Source organism: Denticeps clupeoides, chromosome 18 (assembly GCF_900700375.1).
Source record: "Denticeps clupeoides chromosome 18, fDenClu1.1, whole genome shotgun sequence".
In the NCBI taxonomy this organism is placed as follows: domain Eukaryota; kingdom Metazoa; phylum Chordata; class Actinopteri; order Clupeiformes; family Denticipitidae; genus Denticeps; species Denticeps clupeoides.
Window position 1 is genome coordinate 16551183 of NC_041724.1, and position 23846 is coordinate 16575028.

General features: G+C 47.9%; 1 protein-coding gene across 13 annotated transcripts in view; it reads left to right on the plus strand.

Moving 5' to 3' along the window:
- The window catches only part of LOC114768435 (protocadherin alpha-3-like), a 67485-nt gene that overhangs the window by 25676 nt on the left and 17963 nt on the right, over positions 1–23846 (plus strand). Inside the window, exon 1 of one of the 13 annotated variants that reach the window (XM_028960720.1) lies at positions 10–2441. The exons of 6 other annotated variants lie outside the window; for them this stretch is intronic. In XM_028960720.1, the coding sequence (XP_028816553.1) occupies positions 90–2441 (2352 nt within the window). In that variant the 5' untranslated portion in view covers positions 10–89. Of the gene's footprint in view, positions 1–9; positions 2442–3076; positions 5603–6514; positions 9088–9751; positions 12292–12979; positions 15488–17134; positions 19920–20992; positions 23615–23846 lie in introns of those variants that run through there. 6 more of the 13 variants (XM_028960716.1, XM_028960723.1, XM_028960713.1 and 3 more) reach the window with 6 other exon arrangements.

A 23846-nucleotide genomic window follows, 5' to 3' on the forward strand; every position in this document is an offset into this window, starting at 1 on the left:
TGGAGCGTCTGCTGTAGCGATCACGTATCTTTGTTCCCGTCCACGATCACGCTGTTGGTGGAATTTATTTGTGTGTATTTTGATTCAGAATGAAAGATCGAGGGGAAACGCGCGGACGGCGGCGCGTTGCGCTCGGAATCTCTTTGTTGCTGTGCTTTGCGGAGCGGATTTCGGCTCAGGTGAAATATTCTGTTCCGGAGGAAACAAAAGAGGGTTTCGTAGTTGGAAATATTGCTAAAGACCTGGGCCTCGACGTCACTACGCTGGAGGATAGACGCTTTCGAATCGTTTCTGGGCCGCACGACATGTATTTCCAGGTGAAACAGAACAATGGCGCCCTGTACGTGCAGAAGAGGATCGACAGAGAAGAGCTGTGCGAGGGCAACGAGGTGTGCGCGGTGAATGTAAAAGTCGTCGTGGAAAATCCTCTCGAGGTTCATTACGTCGGCGTGGAAATCGCGGATATAAACGATCATTCTCCGAGCTTCGCTGAGAACGAGCAGCGCTTGCGCGTGCCCGAGAACACGCCCAGGGGCGCGCGCTTTGAAATCCAGACTGCGCGTGACCCAGACGCTGGTATGAACTCCATACGATCGTACCGATTACTTCAGAACGATCATTTCGAGTTGGAGCTGCAGGACACCGGCTACGGACACAAGAGTCCGTTCCTCGTTTTACAAAAGGCCCTGGACAGAGAAACCGCCCCCGGACACGGGCTGCAGCTGACGGCACTGGACGGCGGCAGCCCACCCAGATCCAGCACGCTGAATATCACTGTCAGTGTCCTTGATGTGAACGATAACCGTCCCGTATGCAGTCGGGCTGTGTACACGGTGTCTCTAGCGGAAAACGCTGCGGTCGGAACAGTTGTGATGAAAGTGAACGCCACCGATTCTGATGAAGGAATGAACGGGGAGGTTGAATACGCGCTCAGCAGGACCCTTAACCGTGGAGTACATGACATCTTCACGCTGGACAGTGTCACTGGTGAAATGCGAGTTAAAGGAGACATTGATTTTGAAAAGAATCAGCTGTACAGTTTTAATATACAAGCTGCAGATAAGGGGCAGCCACCCACAAGTACAGATTGTCGCGTTATTGTAAAGGTTGTAGACATGAATGACAATGAACCAGAGATCGAAGTCACCTCCCTTTCTAATGTTATCTCGGAAGATTCAAAACCAGGTTCTGTAATCTCCCTCATAAGTGTCAGAGATGTGGACTCTGGTGTAAATGGCCAGGTTGTCTGTACCATTCCTAGTAATTTACCGTTTGAGCTGAAGCCATCTGTCCAAGAAAACATGTACTCTTTAATTACGAAAGCCAAGTTAGACAGGGAGACGATATCACAGTATGACATCACAATAACAGCGACAGACCTTGGTGTTCCTCCCCTGACTGCAATGAAAACCTTAAATGTTCAGATTTCAGATGTGAATGACAATGTCCCAGAATTTCCTGAAAATCCTGTGGAACTGTACATTCTTGAAAATAATGTCCCTGGCACCTCCATTTTCTGTGTCTCTGCCCATGACAATGACATGAATGAAAATGCAGTGATTACATATGACATTATCAGGGGGGTTCAGAATGACGTAGCATCGTTTTTAAATATCGACTCAGATAACGGAGTCATTTATGCACTGAAGAGTTTTGACTTTGAAACGGTGAAGTCGTTCCAGTTCCTTGTGAAAGCCAAAGATTCTGGGAGTCCCTCTCTTAGTAGTAATGTCACTGTTAATGTATTTATTTTAGACCAAAATGACAATTCACCAGTCATATTGTCACCTGTCAATGCAAATGGTTCTGCTGAAGCTGTTGAAGAACTTCCAAGGAATGTAAACGTGGGTCATTTGGTGACTAAAGTGAGGGCATATGACGCTGATATGGGATACAATGGATGGCTGCTCTATTCACTACAGGAGGTCAGAGATCACACTCTATTTGGACTGGATCGCTACACAGGGCAGATAAGGACCCTTCGTTCATTTGCAGAGACGGACGATGCTGAACATAAACTGGTCGTAATGGTGAAAGACAACGGGAACGTTTCATTTTTGGCTACAGCTACAGTGACCATTAAGCTTGTGGAGCCCAAGGAGGCCTTTGCTGCTTCTGACTTGAAAAACACAGTGAAAGACGTGGAGGAAAATGACATAAAATTTTACTTGATCATTACGTTGGGATCTGTTTCTGTCCTTTTTGTGCTCAGTATTGTTATTCTAATAGTCATGCAGTGCTCCAAACCAACAGACTTTTCATCTAAGTACTTACAAGACACCAATTATGATGGAACACTCTGCCATAGTATTCAGTATAGGTCAGGTGAAAAACGGTACATGTTAGTTGGACCTCGTATGAGCATCGGCTCCACTCTTGTCCCTGGGAGCAATGGGAATACTCTAGTTCTTCCAGATCGTGCAAGCAGAGCTTCTACAGAGGTAAGATTTCATACATTAAATACTTACATGCATAATTAAAATATGTATATAAAAAATTATTTGAAATTATATCAAACCCACATCTACTGGAACATTCTGTACTGGTATGAAGTTTTATATTTTAACAAGTGCAGCTGTTGTCCACTGTACTAAAAATATTCAAAATTAATGAATGAGGCTTTTAAAGTAACAGAACACAACCTTTCACAGGACAAATTGTTACTCATAAAGTTCCTCTCTGTATGCTGATATTTCATCATTAACAGCTACTTCCAGCTACATGAGTTATTCACCTGAACAATGAACAAATTTTTGTCCCATTAGGAGTCTTTTCAATGGACTAAACAATTAATGCCTATTAAACTGTAACTCTAAGGCAGACATAATACTGAACTACACTAAAAGAGGTACATGCTCTGTATTTGGTGCTGATTTTTGAGTCATTATTCATGATAAAGAAAAACGCGTTCATGCTTTATCCACGAAAATAAAATAAAAATGAATGCATAAACACGTGGCGTGTTTCTAGTCCTGCTGTGAAACCGACTTCAGTCAAGTGGTGTCAGTATAATACTGTGAAAACGTTTGAGAATTTCGGTCCTGCCCCCATATGCGCTGTATTGTTCCACGGGACTAGAGGCTGGTAGTGGCTGCGTGGCGGTGCAGAGGAAACGCGTCTGTCGCGTCTGACACACACAAAAAAGGATCGAATATGAGGCTACCGTAGATATCACATCGTGCTCAGATGAGAAGTAGATTAGAGTTTTTTTTCAGCCTGAGGTTATTTATTATAAAGACTAGCGATGAAAGGAGGGGAACAAAGGATGACATGGAACCGCGGCGCAGCTGCTGCTTTGCTTTGCTTCGTCTTGCTGTGGTTTGGAGACGTTTCGGGACAAATAAGGTATTCTATCCCCGAGGAGGTGAAAGAGGGGACGGTGGTTGGAAATATTGTTAAGGACCTGGGTCTGGACATTGCCTCCTTGGCGGACAGGAGATTGCGCATCGTGTCTGGATCCACAGACTCTCTTTTTCAGGTAAAGGCGAATGGCGCTCTGTCCGTCCGTAAGAACATCGACCGGGAGGAGCTGTGTGCAGAGAGCGTTGTGTGTTTAGCAAACGTGAAAGTGGTCGTGGAGAACCCTCTGGAAATTCATTATGTGGATGTGGAGATTGCTGACGTCAACGACCACCCCCCTGCTTTCTTGGGGAAAGAACAGCATTTTGATATCGCAGAACACACCATTTTAGGAACCCGTTTTCAAGTCCAGGGCGCGCGCGACCCCGATTTAGGCGCAAACTCCGTCCGTCATTATAAACTGAGCCAAAACGAACACTTTGACATAGACGTGAGGGAGAGACACGAAGAAAAAATACCGTTCATTGTTCTGAAGAAGGCGCTGGACAGGGAGACCCGGAGCACACACTTACTGACACTGACTGCAGTGGACGGCGGGAGTCCTCCGAGGTCAGGGTCCCTCAACGTCACCATTACTGTTTTAGATTCAAACGACAACCGCCCCGTCTTCAGCCAAGAAACGTACACGGTCGCAGTCGAGGAGAACGTCGCGATAGGAACGATAATCCTCACGGTCAACGCCACCGACGTAGATGAAGGCTCGAACGGCGAGGTTGAGTACACGCTGGGCAGAAATCTGAACCGGAGGATTTATGAAATATTTCAGCTGAATAACGTCACTGGGGAGATACGAGTCAGAGGGAAGGTGGATTTCGAAGATGCCGAGGTTTATAAACTGGACGTGCACGCGTCGGACAGAGGACAGCCGCCTCTGACCGTCGAGTCGGGGCTCATTATTAAAATTATAGACGTGAATGATAACGCTCCGGAGATCGACGTGACGTCACTTTCGAACGTGGTGTCTGAAGATTCGAAACCGGGAACGGCAGTCGCTCTCATCAGCGTGACGGACAGAGACTCCGGCGTTAACGGCAGGGTCTCCTGCACGCTGCCCCCGGACGTGCCGTTCGAGCTGAAGCCGTCGTTTAAAGATAACGTGTTCTCGCTGGTGACCAAATGGCGCTTGGACCGGGAGGCGGTCTCGAGCTATGACGTCACAATAACCGCTGCGGACCTGGGTGAGCCGCCGCTGTCTACGTCCAGGTCCTTCAGCGTCCAAATTTCTGATGTTAATGACAACTGGCCTGCATTTCCCCAGAACCCACTTGACCTTTACTGCGCGGAGAACGTCGCCCCCGGCCTGCTGATATTCTCGGTGAGCGCGTCCGATAAAGATTTAAACGAGAACGCGGCAGTCACGTACAGCATCGTGAGAAAGGAAGGCGCACAACCTGACGTCGCGTCTGTCCTGAACATCAATTCTGAAAACGGAAATATCTATGCTTTGCGAAGCTTCGATTTCGAGAGGGTGAAAACTTTTCAGTTTCACGTAGTTGCGAAAGACGCCGGAGATCCGCCTCTGAGTAGCAACGTGACCGTGAACGTGTTCGTTCTGGACGAGAACGACAACGCGCCGGTCATATTGTCCCCGCTCAGTGCCAACGGCTCCGCCGAAGGAGTGGAAGACGTTCCGCGTAACGCGAACGCGGGCCACTTGGTGACTAAAGTGAGGGCCTATGACGCCGACGTGGGATACAACGGCTGGATGCTCTTTTCGCTACAGGAGGTCACGGACCCCACTCTGTTCGGGCTGGACCGGTATACTGGACAGATAAGGACTCTCCGTTCCGTCACAGGAACAGACGAGGCCAGGCACAAACTGGTTATACTGGTCAAAGACAACGGGAACGTCTCGCTCTCCGCCACAGCTACTGTTTTAGTTCAATTCGTAGAGCCTAAAGAGGCGTTTGCAGCCCCTGACATGAAAAGCCCGGAAAAGCAGGAAGACGAAAGCCACGTAACCAAGTTTTATCTGATGGTCGCTCTGGGCTCAGTTTCCGGGCTTTTCCTCATCAGCGTCATCGCCCTGGTGGCCATGCAGTGCGCAAAGCCTGCAGACTCTTCCTCCAAGTACTTACAGGACACGAACTACGACGGGACACTCTGCCACAGCATCCAGTACCGATCTGGAGACAAACGCTACATGTTAGTGGGGCCCAGAATGAGCATCGGTTCGACTATAGTCCCTGGTAGCAACGCTAACACACTAATAGCAAACCACGGCAGGACAGCTTCTGCAGAGGTAAGAGCGTGTGCCTTTGGATGTTAGTTTTATAAAATTGTAATTTATTTAATTGCGTGTTTCATCATTGCAGAATTAAGAAACACAGGTTTTGGTCCGCTCACTTGCTAAATCTGTTAAGCTGCTGTTTTCTTTTCGGATAAACTCATTCACGTTCCTGAGTGGTCATGCGCATTTAATCAGCTGTAGATTTACTAATATGGTTATTTATATTATTATCTTCCAATCGTGTATCTTTGAATGTAATTTGGCTTTAATAATGTTTAGTAAAAATATGAGGTAGCAAAATTTAAGAACTAAATATAAAGTTTATCCAGAGCATTTTTTGCAACAAATATTCGTAAACTAAACAAGTTATAAATGTTCAAAAAGTTTTTTAAAAAAGTGGAATAATACCTACGTGGTGCAGCGCTGCATTTACACGCATGCGTCATGTGCTTATGTTTTACATTGGTGGCCTAGCGGTTAAGGAAACGAAGCCCTAATCAGAAGGTTGAGGCTTCGAATGCCGATCCGCAAGATCAAATCACCGTCCCCACACACTGCTCTCCGGGCGCCAGTCACGGCTGCCCACTGCTCTCTAAAGGCGATAATTAAATGCAAAGGACACATTTCGTTGTGTGTATCACAATGACAATTACTTCACTTTCACTTATTTTGCCTGTGTGTGTTGTAATGGGAATTGTCCATGGTGCTGATGCTCGTTTCGAGTGTCTCTTCTATGTCACGTTTGCAGAATTTTGTTATAATCCTCATTATTTCTAACATAATTTGGGGCAGTAGTCAGATTTGATTTTACCATTTGCATGTTGGACTGAGCTGTCCATCTAACATACGATTCTTTTTATCGTCTGTGTGAGTTTGAGTATTCCGAGGGGCATTATTTAGTGCCAGCTTTGGGCACAGGATGTCAGTATTTAACCAGAAACAGCTCGTATTCTTTGTCCTGCCCCTGAGACTGGGCTGTGCTGCGGTTTTGTTCACGGACGTGTTTGCAGAAAGGAACTCGGGGCGGAAGGAGGAAAATGGCTCGATGCCCTTCGTCCGAAATCCCCTTTCTTTTGGAATTACACGCTGGAGCGACGTGTTTGTAATGTTCGTTGTCATATTCTGAAGAGCTTCCAGCTTACACAGCGTTCGCGATGGGAAACGAAGGACAAAGGCGAGGCAGAGGCTGCTGGTGTGTCTCTTTGCTCCTGTTTTTCGGGGTGGAGGTGTCTGCTCAGATAAGGTATTCCATTCCAGAGGAGGTCAAAGACGGAACCGTGGTTGGGAACATTGCTAAGGACCTGGGCCTGGACATCGGTAGCTTGGCGTACAGGCGTTTCCGCATCGTGTCTGGATCCGAGGAATCTCTTTTTGAGGTAAACCAGGACAGCGGCGTCTTACGCGTCCACAAAAACATCGACAGAGAGGCGCTGTGCGAAGGCAGCAACGCGTGCGTGATAAACCTCAAAACCGTCGTGGAAAATCCGTTAGAGGTTCATTATGTCGCCGTGGAGATCGTGGACGTGAACGACCACGCTCCCAGTTTCCCGGAGAAGGAGAAGCGGCTGGAGATCGCGGAAAACACGCTCCCCTCCGCGCGCTTTCAGCTCCGGTCTGCGCGCGACCCCGACGGAGGCGTCAATTCGGTGCGGTCGTATAAAATTATTCAGAACGAGCATTTCGATCTCGACGTGCGCGACAGCGGGGACGAAAAAATGCCCTTTTTAATTCTGCAGAAATCTCTGGATCGCGAACGCAAAAGCCAACACAGTTTAATTTTAACAGCCGCGGACGGAGGAACTCCGCCTCGAACCGGGACACTGAACGTCACTGTCACTGTTCTCGACGTGAACGACAATCGGCCGGTCTTCGACGAGGAAGTTTACACTGTAAACTTACAGGAAAACGCAGCGCTCGACACCGTTGTGGTGAAAATCAGCGCCACGGATCAGGACGACGGCGTGAACGGTGACGTCGAGTACACTCTGGGCAGCGATTTAAATCCGAAAATTTACAAGCTTTTTCATTTAGACAAGGACACGGGCGAGATACGCGTGAAAGGCGAGGCGGACTTTGAGGACACGGAGATTTACAGGCTTGACGTGCAAGCGACAGACAAAGGACAGCCACCAACCACCGGGAACTGTCGCGTTATTATTAAACTGTTAGACGTGAACGACAATAAGCCAGAGATAGACGTGACCTCTTTCTCCAATGCCGTCTCCGAAGACTCCAAACCCGGGACTGTCATTTCGCTAATAAGTGTTCGGGATAAAGATTCTGGAGTTAATGGGAAGGTGGTCTGCAGTCTGACTGAAAATGTCCCGTTCGAGTTAAAGCCGTCCTTCTCCGAAAATATGTATTCCCTCGTGACGAAATCCGCATTAGACAGGGAAAGAATGTCTCGTTACGACATTACGATTAGGGCCAGCGACCTGGGCCAGCCCCCTATGTCTTCGGAAAAAACCCTGAGTGTCCAAATATCCGATGTGAACGACAACCCCCCGGAATTTCCCAGCAACCCCCTCGAGCTTTATCTAGAAGAAAACAACACCCCTAGCGCGCCGATTTTCTCCGTGAGCGCATCAGATAAAGACGTGAACGACAACGCCGTTATCACATACAGCATCGTGAGGGGGGACGGGACGCACGACCTGACATCCTTTCTAAACATTAACCCCGAGAACGGAGACGTCCGCGCGTTAAAAAGCTTTGATTTCGAGCGCGTAAAAGCCTTCAGTTTCCAAATTATGGCCAAAGACTCTGGAAAGCCTTCCCTCAGTAGTAACGTCACCGTGAACGTCTTCATCCTGGACCAGAACGATAACGTACCGGTGATCCTCTCCCCCCTCAGCGCAAATGGCTCCTCACAAGGAGTGGAGGAGGTGCCGCGCAACGCGAACGCGGGTCATCTGGTGACCAAAGTGAGGGCTTACGACCCTGACGTGGGATACAACGGCTGGCTGCTCTTCTCGCTGCAGGAGGTCAGCGACCACACCCTTTTCGGCTTGGACCGCTATACGGGACAGATAAGAACGCTGCGCTCGTTCTCGGAGACCGACGAAGCTCGGCATAAACTGGTCTTATTGGTCCGAGATAACGGAAACGTGTCATTTTCCGCTACGGCCACCATAGTGGTGAACGTCGTGGAGCCAAAAGAAGCCTTCGCAGCATCAGACATTCAGAACTCGGTCACAGAAGACGACACCAGTGCGACATTCTATTTGATCGTAACTCTGGGATCGGTGTCGGCCCTGTTTATTATCAGCGTAATTGTCTTAATGGCCATGCAGTGCTCCAAACCCACAGACTCTTCTTCCAAGTGTCTGCAAGATGCCAATTATGACGGGACCTTGTGCCACAGCATCCAGTACCGATCAGGAGATAAGCGCTACATGTTAGTGGGGCCCAGAATGAGCATCGGTTCTACCATAGTTCCGGGCAGCAACGGGAACACGCTAATTATCCCAGAGCGCAGGAGGAGAGCATCTGGAGAGGTAACCATGTCATTTACTCATTTTATGTGTAAATATGTTTTATTTACATACAGTGCATTGCATTAATAATTCATTCCTAAACACGTTTTATAATGTATAACCAAACCGAAACCTATAAAATTTGTGCTCAGACTGAGCTGTTATGACCTCAAGGGGAAGTTCATTCCACCACCGAGGGGCCAAGACGGAGAAGAGTCAAGAGGAAGACATTCCTCTAGACTCTTCTTTGTCGCTGAGCACTTTCAAAAGGCAGATCAAGACCTTCCTCTTTAGAGAATAATTAGACGAACTTATAACCATCTTAATGTCTAACTTATGTATAGAAATTACAACATAGTGAATAAAAATATTTTATTCATAGTTGGGGTCCTAGTGAACCAGAATTGATCTCTTCATCGATGGTAACATGGAAGCACGTTGTAAGTCGCTCTGGATAAGGGCGTCTGCCAGATGCCTTAAATCTAAAATGTGTTCTATCTGTGGGGTTGCACGGCACATTTAGTTATATTACAGTGGATACCGTGGGTTTTGCAGACCTGATCCGGTGTGCAGGTTCCGCTGCATTCGTTTTCGTGCTTCATGTACGTTCTGCACCAGGCGGTGTCAGTACAGCACAAGGAAATCGAGGTGCGTGGCGTGCCTCCCCTTTCGCGTGTGCGGAGCTGTTTCGGGCACAATAGGAGCTGCGGCTTGGTCGAGCGGTCGCTCTGGGAGGAAATTCGTTTCAGACGACGGTTTCTGGCGATGCTGCGCGGCGTTTTTAACCACACCGAGCCTTCGCTGACAGGAGTCATCCGAAAACTGGATTATTATCTTTATTATTTATAACTCTCCGCATTCACAATGGGGGAAGGGGGACAAAGGCACGGGTGGATCCGGCGGATGGCCCTGCAGTGGTGGTTTCTGATGTGCTCTGCCGAGCGGGTTTTATCGCAAATTAAATACACGCTTCCAGAGGAAGTGAAAGAGGGTTACGTCGTTGGAAACATCTCGAAGGATTTGGGCCTCGACCTCAGTGCTCTGGCGGAGAGGCGCGTTCGCATCGTGTCTGGATCAAAAGACGCGCTTTTCCGCGTGGACCAGGACAGAGGCGTTCTGTGCGTTCGCGGCGAAATAGACCGAGAGGATTTATGCTCCGGAAACGACGCCTGTCTTCTAACGTTAAAAGTCGTCGTGGAAAACCCGTTGGCGGTGCATCACGTGGCGCTCGAGATCTTGGACATTAACGACAATTCCCCCGCGTTCCCGGAGAAGGAGCAGCATTTTGAGATAGCGGAACACACGCAGGCCGGAACGCGCTTCCAGCTGCACGCAGCCAGAGATCCCGACGCGACAACCAACGCGGTGCGTACATATAAATTAAGCCACGACGACCATTTCGAAATTGACGTTAGGAAGCGTGACGAGGATTACACCCCTTTTTTAGTGCTGAGGAAAGCGCTGGACAGAGAAAATAAGGCAAAGCACCAATTTCGTCTCACAGCGGTAGATGGTGGAAATCCGTCTAAATCTGGCAACATGAACATCACCGTCACAGTTCTCGATGTAAACGACAACCGCCCAGTTTTCAGCCAAGATCCGTATCTGGTGACTGTTGAGGAAAACATCGCTATCGGAACTGTAGTTTTTACCGTGAACGCAACCGACTTAGACGAGGGGATTAACGGCGACGTCGAATACGCTCTCGCCAAAACTTTACAGCGCAAAGTTTACGACGTGTTTCAGCTGGACAAAATCACGGGCCAGATACGCGTGATAGGCGAGGTGGACTTCGAAGACACCGACATATATAAATTAGATGTACAGGCCTCGGACAAGGGTCAGCCTCCGCTGTCCGCGGAGAGCAGGGTCATTATAAAGATACAAGACGTAAACGACAACCAGCCTGACGTCGAGGTTACGCCGCTGTTAAACGTGGTTCCAGAAGATTCTAAGCCAGGAACCGTGATCGCGCTGATCAGCGTGACGGACAGCGACTCGGGCGTGAACGGGAAAGTGGCGATCTCGCTGTCAGAAGGGACTCCGTTCGAGCTGAAACCTTCGTTTCAGGACAACATGTTTTCAGTCGTGACCTCGACGCGTTTGGACAGGGAAGATATTTCTCGCTATGACGTGACAATAACCGCTACTGACTTCGGCCACCCCCCTCAGGCCTCAACCAAGCGACTAAGCGTGGAGGTCTCAGATGTTAACGACAACGCCCCGCAATTTTCCCAGAATCCTCTTGATCTTTACTTGGCAGAGAACAACGTTCCTGGCGCCTCCGTGTTTTCCGTAAGCGCCACGGACAGGGATTTGAACGAAAACGCGTTAATCACGTACACCATCTGGAGGGGCGGAGACGGAGCTCAGGACAACATGGCGTCTTTCCTCAGTATAAATTCCGAGAGCGGGGACGTGCACGCGCTCAAGAGCTTCGATTTCGAGAGCGTTAAAACATTCCAGTTCCACGTAGTCGCCATGGACTCCGGCAACCCGCCTCTTACTGGAAACCTGACAATCAACGTCTTCATTCTAGACCAGAACGACAACCCCCCTGTCATACTGTCTCCAGTCAGTACTAACGGGTCCGCTGAAAGTGTGGAAGAACTTCCACGGAACGTGAACGCGGGTCACCTGGTGACTAAAGTCCGAGCTTACGACGCTGATATTGGCTACAACGGCTGGCTGCTCTATTCGCTGCAGGAGGTGTCCGACCACACGCTCTTCGGCTTGGACCGCTACACGGGACAGGTACGAACTCTCCGCTCGTTCACGGAAACGGACGAGGCGAGGCATAGAGTGTTAGTCGTGGTTAAAGACAACGGGAACGTTTCCCTCTCCGCCACGGCAGCGCTGATCGTCAGCGTCGTGGAGCCCAAGGAGGCTTTCGCAGCGTCGGACGAGAAAAGCGCAGCGAAGCAGCAGGAAGAACCCGACATCACGTTCTACCTGATTGTCACCTTGGGGTCGGTCTCCGTGCTTTTGCTCGTCAGCATCGGCGTGCTGCTTGCCATGCAGTGTTCAAAAAGCGCAGACTGCTCGTCTAAATATCTACAAGACTCCAATTACGACGGAACTTTATGCCACAGCATCCAGTACAGATCTGGTGACAAACGCTACATGCTAGTTGGGCCCAGAATGAGTATCGGATCCACCATAGTCCCTGGCAGTAATGGGAACACTCTTGTCCTACCAGAGAACAGGAGGAACCTTGCTGCTGAGGTAAGGAACTAAAATAGTAATATTCCAAAATCGTTTTTGCCTTTAATGAAAATATTTCTTAAATAAATCAACTTTTATAAACATATCTACACATCCATGTGGGCAGTTATTCACCAGTGTGACCCTGGAGGCGCTCGGTTGCTGTCCGTGGTGCTGAAACTCATTTTAAATCCTATAAGAAAGAAGAAGAAGAAAGTGAAGTGATTGTCATTGTGATACACGGCAGCACAGCGCACGGTACACACAGTGAAATTTGTCCTTTGCATTTAACCCATCACCATGAATGAGCAGTGGGCAGCCATGACAGGCGCCCGGGGAGCTTTGCTAAGTGGCACCTCAGTGGCACCTTGGCGGATCGTGATTCGAACCGGCAACCTTCTGTTTAAGGGGCCGCTTCCTTAATCGCAAGGCCACCACTGCCCTTTAACGCATTAAGTGTCTTATGTTGTAGCTATTTTATTTTCATTATAACTGACAATTCTATAAAAGCGTCATTTTCACTGCATTATGTCTGTTGTAGTACTTTTGTCATTGGAACAAAATGTGACACAGAAAAGGCCAAAGTGCTGCGCTGTTGTCTTGTTTGTACATTAACTGGCTAACTGGAGCCAGACGGTGTCAGTATAATACAGCGGAATGGTCCTTGCCCGAGCCCTGCCTTGTTTTTGCGACATTTCCGTCACAGATCCTGTGCTTCGGGATGGTGACGCCAGAGAGACGTCGCACGTTTGCTGGATATTATAGCTGGTCTCTCTGATAATCGACATTTATGGACATCTGTCATAGCAATGGAGGACTAAATATTTTTTTAAAATTGTTTCTTTTTCCGCATCTCGACATGGGAGGACAAAAGAGCGGAGTGTGCTGCGCGTGGGCTGTTCCCGTCTTGTCTTTACTGTTGTGCTTCGTGGAGCCAGTTTCCGCGCAGATAAAATACACGGTTCCCGAAGAGGTGAAAGAGGGCCACGTTGTCGGAAACATCGCAAAGGATTTGGGTCTTGATGTGGGTACTTTGGACAAGCGACGTTTCCGCATCGTTTCTGGATCTAGGGACGGTCTTTTCGGGGTAAACCAGAACAATGGAAGGCTGTCCGTTCTGAAGCGCGTCGACAGGGAGGCGGTTTGTGACGGAGACGGGGTCTGTTCGATAAACCTGAAAGTCGTCGTGGAAAATCCGTTCGAGATTCATCACGTCGGGGTCGAAATAGCGGACGTGAACGACCACTCGCCCGTTTTCCCCGACAAGGTACAGCGCGTGGAAATCGCCGAGAACACCTTGCTGGGCACCGGGTTCCAGCTGAAGGCTGCGCGCGACCCGGACTCCGCCGCCAACGCGGTGCGTTTTTACAAGCTCAGCCCGACCGAATATTTCGAGCTGGAGCTGAGGGACAGCGGAGAGGACAGTAAAATACCCATTTTGAAGTTAAGCAGGCATTTAGACCGAGAACGTCAAATTAGGCACTTCTTGACCCTGACCGCGGTGGACGGCGGGACGCCACCTAAAACCGGCAGCATGAACGTCACTGTCACCGTTCTCGACAATAATGATAATCGGCCGGTATTTAGCCAGGATGCATATTCGGTAAGCATTCGAGAGAACATTCCCATCGGAACAGCTATTCTGAGGGTTAATGCTTCCGATTTGGATGATGGCACCAATGCTCAGATAACGTATTCGTTTTTGAATAACCTGAAACCGAAAGTATATGACACTTTCGAGTTGAACAGGGACACTGGCGAAATTAGGATCAAGGGCAAAGTGGATTTTGAAGACATAGAAGTGTACAGGGCTGACGTAACCGCATCAGATAAAGGGCAACCCCCCACCACCACTGACTGTCGCGTCACAATAAAGATTGTCGACGTCAACGACAACGAACCAGAAATAGACGTCACATCTCTGTCTAACCTCGTGCCTGAAGATTCCAGGCCCGGGACGGTCATTTCGCTGATCAGCGTTTCAGACCGAGACTCCGGCGTTCACGGCAAAGTTCTCTGCAGTCTCTCTGAAGACGTCCCGTTCGAATTAAAGCCGTCTTTCCAAGATCACATGTACTCGCTGGTGACCAAGGGTCTTTTAGACAGAGAAACGGTGTCGCACTACGACATCGTAATAACGGCGCGTGACTTCGGCGAGCCCCCCTTGTCCTCGGTTAAAACGCTAAGCGTGCAGGTGTCAGACGTGAACGACAACAGCCCACAGTTCCCGCGGAATCCGTTCGAGGTTTACTTGTCTGAGAACAACGCTCCGGGAGTGTCCATATTCTCCGTGAGCGCGGCAGACATAGACGAGGGCGAGAACGCGGCCGTCACGTACCATATCCACAGAGGCGAGGGCGTAAAACCAGACGTGGCAGCCTTCCTCAACATCAACTCGGAAAACGGGAACATTTACGCGCTGAGGAGCTTCGACTCTGAAGCCGTCAAGATGTTTCAGTTCGAGGTGATGGCTCTGGACTCCGGGAAGCCCCCTTTAAGCACCAATGCCACGGTGAGCGTGTATATTATGGATCAAAACGACAACGCGCCGGTTATCCTCTCTCCGCTCAGCGCGAATGGGTCTGTGTTACGCGCGGAGGAAATCCCGCGTAACGCGAATCCAGGACATTTGGTAGATAAGGTGAGGGCGTATGACGCAGATTTAGGGTACAACGGCTGGCTACTTTTTTCCCTGCAAGATGTTTCTGACCACACACTTTTTGGTTTGGACCGCTACACGGGACAGATAAGGACCCTTCGGGCCTTTACGGAAACGGACGAGGCGCAGCATAAACTGATCGTGCTGGTGAAGGACAACGGCAACGTGTCACTTTCAGCCACAGCAACCGTAATAATCAACGTCGTGGAGCCCAAAGAGGCCTTTTCCGCTTCAGATGCCAAAAGCGCTGTGAACGGCGATGATGAAAACAACGGTGCATTTTATTTGATCGTCACCCTGGGGTCCGTTTCAACGCTTTTCCTCATCAGCGTCGTTGTTCTCATTGTTATGCAGTGCTCAAAAGAGGCAGACCACTCATCAAAATATTTGCAAGACACAAATTATGATGGAACCTTGTGCCACAGCATCCAGTACAGATCCGGAGACAAGCGCTACATGTTGGTTGGGCCCAGATTGAGTGTCAGTTCAGCTGCTGTCCCGAGCAGTAATGTGAATACTTTACGCACTGCAACTAGCCGAAAAAGTGCTACTTTGGAGGTGAGTTACAAGTGCTACTTTGCTTTCTGGTATTTCCCCCCCATATTATTGGCTTTATATATTGGTTTTCTAAATAGTTTTACTAGTTTTACTGTAAAGGTGTACTGTACATCGCAAAGATTCAAAAGATTTAGCTGATTTTAAATTGTCTTCATATTTTTTATATGAAACAACTATTTGGTGTGTTAAAATAGATCTGGTATATATAATTGTCTGGTGGGTATAAAATAGGACTTTGGTTGTTGGAAATGTTTCTGCATATTTGCATATTCTGCGTATATGTAGAAAGAGATCATTTACCTTTACAGCATTAATCAGACACCCTTATCCAGAGCGACTTAGAATCAGTAGTCACAGGGACAGAAACATACAAAATTCACACTAGAATGGCATCCAATGAATTGGCAGATGTGGATTTGACAAAGTTATTATAGCTTTGTCTTATACTTTTTCTCTTTAAACCCCTTTCCTGTTTTTGTGTGTTTCTTGGAAAAGAGACTTTCTAAATGACCTTAAACAGTAGTGTAAATGTTTCAATGGACTTGTTACACAGGGACAGTGTATATTTAAATGCTGTTCCTCAAAACAGTACTAACAATCTATCTAGCCCAAGTTAGGAATCTGAACTTTCTCTATACTTTAGTTCACCGTAACTGTTGTCACAGAATTCTTTTTGTCTAAGTTAAAATTGCCATGTGTCCCTTTAAAAAAAGAGAGAATCATGAGCATGTTAATATTTCTTGCTCTGCATTCTGTTAATTTGTTCTGGATACATGCGGATTCCTTGATGTTTTACTAATTGAATTGATCCAACATGTATGGTTGAAGATAAAAGGGACATGCTATTTAAACCCAGTATACATACTTGTCCTGTCCTCGGCCTATCTGCCCTGCCCAAATTCTCATGCATACTGATCCCAGTATACATACTTTCCATGCTCCTTTTATAAAGCAAAGTGATTGTCTCATGTGATACACAGCAGCACAGCACACGGTGCACACAGTGAAATTTGTCCTCTCCATTCAACCCTTGGTGAGCAGTGGGCAGCCATGACAGGCGCCCGGGGAGCAGTGTGTGGGGATGATGCTTTGCTCAGTGGCACCTTGGCGGAACGAGATTTGAACTGGCAACCTTCTGATTATGGGGCCGCTTCCTTAACCGCTAGGCCACCACTGCCATGCTCCTGCCTGTCTGTCCCTGCTGTTTTTGCTAGTTCTTTAGATTTGTTGGTTTTTGGGACCATGTCCCCTTTGTTTTTTGTGTTTATTTAAAATAAAACTCAATTCCTTTTTGTCAACACCTATGACCGGGTCCTGCATGCTACACTGTGACAATACTAGTTATGCTATATTTTTACAAATATTTTACTAATATATTCAAATCCATTCACAATGAACAAAATGTATTGTACATTCTTTAAATACCAAAAAGTTAATGTAATTGGACTGACAGATTTTGCATCATGTTTTCCAATATTCCAGGATAATTTCCAAAATAATAACCTTTTGCAGCCATGAAAAAAAAAAAATTCTGATACATATAGTTTCATTATCACCACCCTGTTGAATCAGGTGTGTGTGGATGGTGTGGGTCGAGTGGGTTGTGAGTGTCCCTTACCGTGGCATCCTGTATCTCTCACATTGTTATTGTCATGAAATCATATTTTTCTTAATTTATACCATATCATGTGAATGCTGAATTGAAACACTGTTCATTGTTTATTTTCAATGAATGCGAAACGAGCATGAGTAAGAATACTGAATTAACCAAACGTTTTATTGAATTAAGGCCACACATACAGATTTATGCTGTCCTGAAATCATTTTTAGAAGCCATGACGTAGATGCTAATACCCTGGATCGTAATACGCTGTGAAATCGCACGGTGTCAGTATATAGCTAAACTAGAGAGACGAGGGGACGCACGGCCGAGATGAGGGAGTGTTTCCTCCTCTCAGATGCTTTTGTTCAGCGCGCAGAGACAGAGGACGAGCTTCGTGCGTTCGACCTTTGAAGACACATGCAAACGAATGTAGAGATACGTCGCATCTGAAGTGGGATGTGTCATTTTGCGACCATGGACCAAAGCGGGCGACGGTTGCGGCTGGTGGCTGAGCGGTGGCTGGTGCTCGTTTCGCTCTTTGTGTTCTGGAAAGGCTCGTTTGCGCAGCTGAGGTACGCGGTTCCGGAGGAGCAGAAAGATGGCACGGCGGTGGGCAACCTCGCCAAGGACTTAGGCGTTGACTTGCGAACCTTGAAGGAGCGCGGATTCCGCATCGTGTCGATCTCTGGCGAGTCGCCCTTCCGGATAAGCCAGGACGACGGCGTTCTGTACGTGGACGGGAAGCTGGACAGGGAGGAGGTGTGCGAGCGGAATAGCGTCTGTCTGATTAACCTCAAAACCGTGTTGGAGAACCCGCTGGAGATCCACTACGTCACGGTGGAGCTGGCGGACATTAACGATCACGCCCCGACCTTTCCCGAAGCGAGGAGGACATTAGAGATATTCGAGTCGACGCTCCCTGGCGCGCGTTATCAGCTGCAGGCGGCGCGCGACCCCGACGTCGGTTCGAACACGGTGCAGCAGTACAAACTCAGCCCCACCGAGCATTTCCGCCTGGAGGTAAAGGACCGCGGCGAGGACGGTAAAGTGCCCGTATTAATATTACAAAAGGCGCTGGACAGGGAGGTGACGAAGAGTCTGAGGCTGATGTTAACCGTGGCAGACGGGGGGCGCCCTCCTAAATCTGGAACGATGGAGGTCTCGGTGGATGTGCTCGACGTGAATGACAACATGCCGGTTTTCACGAAAGACGTTTATTCCGTAACTCTGAATGAGAACGCGCCTCCGGGGACAACAGTGATACGAGTCAATGCCACCGACATGGACGAAGGGCCGAACGCTGAGATTATTTACACAATGGGAAACAACGACAAGCTGCACGAACTGTTTCACATCGACTCGGCCACGGGAGAAATTCTAGTGAGAGGACTAATAGATTTTGAAGTTAAGGATAATTATGAGCTTGATATACAAGCATCTGACAAGGGAATGGTTCCCTTGACAACAGACAAGAGCATTATAATAAAAATTGTGGACGTAAATGACAATGCCCCTGAGATAGAGGTGGCATCCTTCTCGAGTGCCATCCCTGAGGATTCTCGGCCTGGAACGATGGTAGCTCTCATCAGTGTGAAAGATCTAGACTCCGGAGTAAACGGTAAAGTGTCTTGTTCCTTGCCAGAAGAGATACCATTCAAGCTAATGAGCACGTTGCAGGACAACATATATTCTCTAGTAACAAAATTCCCTCTGGACAGAGAAAAAGTCTCTCAGTATGACATCACCTTAACAGCCAAAGATGCAGGAGAGCCGCCCATGTCATCTGTAAAGACTATTTCTGTAATCGTGTCCGATGTGAATGATAACAGCCCTGAATTTTCACTTCCTGCATACACGTTTTACGTGCAAGAAAATAACGTTCCTGGCCAATTACTCTTTTCCGTTTCTGCATCGGATGCTGACGTCAATGAGAATGCACAGGTGACTTACCACATCTGCAGAGACTGCAGTGAGAACAACAAATATGCTTCAGTTGTAAATGTACATGCAGAAAATGGAGACGTGTATGCTCTTAAGAGTTTTGACTTTGAAAGTGTAAAAACGTTCCAATTTCAAGTTTTAGCAACAGACTCTGGAACACCTTCACTGAGTACGAATGTCACAGTAAACGTCTTTGTCCTGGATCAGAATGACAACCCACCAGTCATACTGTCCCCTGTCAGTGCAAACGGTTCCTCTGAAGGTGTGGAAGAAATTCCCCGTAATGTGGAACCAGGCTGTTTGGTGACAAAAGTGAGGGCCTATGATGCTGATATAGGATATAGTGGCTGGTTACTGTTCTCTCTGCAAGAAGTTACTGACCACACCCTTTTTGGCCTGGACCGCTATACAGGACAGATAAGAACTCTCCGACCATTTACCGAAACAGACGAAGCTCATCATAAGCTCATCGTTGTGGTTAAAGACAACGGAAATGTGTCACTTTCGGCAACGGCAACAGTAATGCTCAACATTGTGGAGCCCAAAGAGGCTTTTGCTGCTTCAGATGTCAAAAGGACAACAGAGAATGATGAAGAGGGCAACATGATTTTTTACTTGACTATAACCCTGGGGTCCGTTTCTGTGCTTTTAATTGTCAGTATTCTTGTGCTGATTGTCATGCAGTGTTCTAAATCTACAGACAGCTCCTCCAAATATTTGCAAGACACAAACTATGATGGAACACTGTGCCACAGCATACAATACAGATCTGGCGATAAACAGTATATGCTTGTTGGACCCAGGATGAGCATCGGCTCAACTATTGTCCCAGGAAGTAATGGAAATACTCTAGTTGTCCCAGATCGAAGGAGAACTCCGGCTGGGGAGGTAAGGTAGTTTCTTTCCTCGATAATTTTAGTATCAGGCTGAGATCCCAGATTGTAAAAAAGGTTAGTTTTCCCTCTTCATTCAAGTTTACTTGCATTGATGTATGCAGTTGGATACCTCTAACTACTGTCAGTTAGACACAGAGTTGTCTCAAATTATTATACTTTGTGCTTTGTCCGCAATGAAAAGAAACCAAAGCAATATTTTGCCTCAATCTATTGCCTCAATATCCTAATGTAGCTGTAGCTGAAATTCAAATATATTCATAATATTAGTAAATGCTCTCAACTGAACATGAGGGAATCAAGTTGCTATGAAAAATGTTTGAGATTAACAAAAGATTAACTTAATACAGGCTGGGAGTGAAGTGAAAGTGATTAGTTGTCACATCCATACCACAAATGTGGTCTCTGCATTTAACCCATTCATGGAGAGAGAAGTGGGCAGCCATGAAAGGAGCAGTGTGTGGGGATGGTACTTTGCTCAGTGGCACCTCAGTGGCACCTTGGCAATTCAGGACTTAAACCAGCAACGATCTGGTTACGAGTCCGCTTCCTTATCCACTAGGCAAACCACTGCCCCAGGAAGATGATATAATTTTTGTGAGGACTACTGACCATAAACCCCTCACTTATTATGCACTGTAAAATGTAATATTGAATTCAATATTCAATATTACTTTTGTTAATGTTTATAAACCTGCTAATAACTCTCGTCTTAAGTACATCGTGTATATTTTGAGGTGTACAAATAAATTAATTATTTGTTTAAATAGTTTAGGTCTGTTATCAACCATTTAGCAGAATACTTTCTTTTGGTGCTTTGTTCGACAGGTTGTTCATGTTGTTTCTGTATGTGTAAATGAAAGGTATCGTTCATACAGATTTGTCGTTTTATGAAGTTCGTTTGGAATTTAGCTAAAATGAATCAACATCTCTGACATACGTGAGTTAAATAAACCCCAACAAATGCTAACTGATGGAGCACTTTCATAAACAGAATATTTGAATATAATTTCAGCAAATTTCAGAGAAATGTGTATTTTTGAACAGTGTTGTTTATAGCCTGGACAAGAATATGACGGCATCACAGTGTAATGTACTATATCCTCGCGTGGTGTCAGTGTAAAACTGCGGATAGGTGGTATGGTCTGTCTCGCTGAAGTCCGCGCCCATTCAGTCTGAATTGTGAATTCATCCTGACCGTTGAACGCGAACAAGCACTCACCCAAGGAGACGCTGCGTGTGAATCAGACGCCGCGTTTCGATGGAGATTCCGTGGAAATAAATCACGGGCGGGGAGACGACGCGTGGATTTGCTGTGAAACGCGACGCGCCGTCATCATGGAACAAAGGGGACGCGAGTCATGGCGGAAGCCCCGCCAGATGCTGGTCTTCGTTGCGGCCCTTTTGCTTTGGAGGGGGGTCACGGCACAAGTAAGGTACTCGGTAGCAGAGGAACAGACGGAGGGGGCCGCGGTGGGGAACGTGGCTAAGGATTTAGGCCTTGACGCACGAACCTTGAAGGACCGGGATTTCCGCGTCGTGTCGAGCTCGAACGAATTGCTCTTCAGCGTGAATCAGGATGACGGCGTGTTGCACGTTACCGGGAAGATAGACAGAGAGGAGGTCTGCGAGCGGAGCGGCGTGTGTCTGATCAGCCTCAAGGCGGTCTTGGAAAAGCCGCTGGAGATACATTACGTCGAGGTCGAAGTGGTGGACGTGAACGATCACGCTCCCGGCTTTCCGGAACGGGAGGTGCGTTTGGAGATGTCCGAGTCTGCGCTGCCGGGCGCACGGTTTCAGCTCCAGCCAGCGCGGGACCCAGACGGCGGCACGAATTCGGTTCAGCTTTATAAACTGAGCAGCAACGACCACTTCCGTCTCGAAGTGAAAGACAGGGGCGTGTATGGTAAAATCCCCACGTTAATTTTACAGAAGTCGTTAGACAGGGAGACCGCGGCTACACACACATTGGTCCTGACGGCTTTCGACGGCGGGAAACCCCAGAAATCTGGAACTACCGAAATAACTGTGGACGTTTTGGACATTAACGACAACCCTCCTGTTTTTAACGAAGATGTGTATTCTGTCACGTTAAATGAAAATTCTCCCATAGGAACGACTGTTATAACAGTAAACGCCACCGATTTGGATGAAGGGTCAAATGGCGAGGTTACATATTCTTTCGGTCATAGTGACGATAAAACATTTTTTGACCTAAACGCTGTCACTGGGGAAATTGTCGTCAAGGGTCATATAGATTTTGAAGAAAAGGACAAATATGAATTAGATATCCAGGCTTCAGACAAGGGAAGCGCTCCTCTCACTGCAGATAAGACTGTGATCATACGCATCGTGGACGTGAACGACAACGCGCCCGAAATCGAGGTGACTTCCTTCTCCAGCGCGGTCCCCGAGGATTCTCGGCCTGGCACCACGGTGGCGCTGGTCATCTTGAGAGATCTGGACTCCGGCGATAACGGTAGAGTGTCCTGCTCGCTGCGCGACGAACTGCCGTTTAAATTATCGCCTTCCGTGCGGGACAACGTATACTCCTTAGTCACTAAGTCGCTGCTGGACAGGGAGAAGACGTCTCGGTATGACGTCACCGTAGTCGCGAAAGACGCGGGGCAGCCGCCACTGTCGTCAGCCAGAACCATTAGCGTCACGGTGACGGACGTGAACGACAACAGCCCCGAGTTCTCGTCTAGCCCGTACACGTTCTACGTCCCCGAGAACAACGTTCCGGGGGAGCTGATGTTCTCCGTGTCGGCCTTTGACGCGGACCTGCACGAGAACTCTCTCATCCAGTATCACGTCTGCAGGGACTGTGCTCAGGAGAACGAGTACGCGCACTTCGTCAGTGTTAATTCGGAGAACGGTAACGTGCACGGCCTGAAGAGCTTTGACTTTGAAACGACGAAAACGTTCCAGTTCCACGTCGCGGCGACGGACGGCGGCGCGCCGCCTCGCAGCACCAATGTCACAGTGCTTGTGTTCATCCTCGATCGAAACGACAACGCTCCCGTCATCCTGTCTCCGGTCAGCGCGAATGGTTCTTCTGAAGTCGTGGAGGAGATCCCACGCAACGTGAACGCGGGGCATTTGGTTACTAAACTAAGGGCCGTGGACGCCGACGTGGGGTACAACGCTTGGTTACTTTTCTCACTAAAAGACGTTTCGGACCACACTCTTTTCGGCCTGGACCGGTACACCGGGCAGGTGAGGACCCTTCGGTCCTTCACGGAAACAGACGAGGCCGAACACAAACTGATCATCCTGGTGAAGGACAACGGGAACGTGTCTCTGTCTGCGACAGCCACTGTGATCGTCAAGTCTGTGGAGCCGAAAGAGGCGTTTGCGGCGTCCGACGTTGACGGCGCACCGAAACTTGAGGACGAGACAGCGGTGACATATTACTTGTACGTCGCGCTGGGGTCCGTTTCGGTCCTTTTCCTCGTCAGCGTTGTCGTGCTCACGGTCATGCAGTGCTCAAAGTCACCTGACTGTCCAGCAAAGTACTTACAGGAGGCGAACTATGACGGGACCTTGTGTCACAGCATCCAGTACAGGTCTGGAGATAAGCGCTACATGTTAGTTGGGCCCAGAATGAGCATCGGTTCCACTATAGTTCCTGGCAGCAACGGGAATACTCTAATAGTACCAGACCGGAGAAGAAGACTTTCTGGGGAGGTAAGAAATATTTTCGTGTAATAGCATTCAACTGCAGAAGAACGAACTGTACTGAGTATTGAGTATTGAGACGTAGAAGATTTCAGGTTGGACTACTGGGTAAAGGCGCTGTCCACACATTTGGGTTCTGAAAATGCATTTTATATTCCAAACCTTGATTAGGTTTAATACATTGGTTCAATATTATATATATATATATATATATATATATATATATATATATATATATATA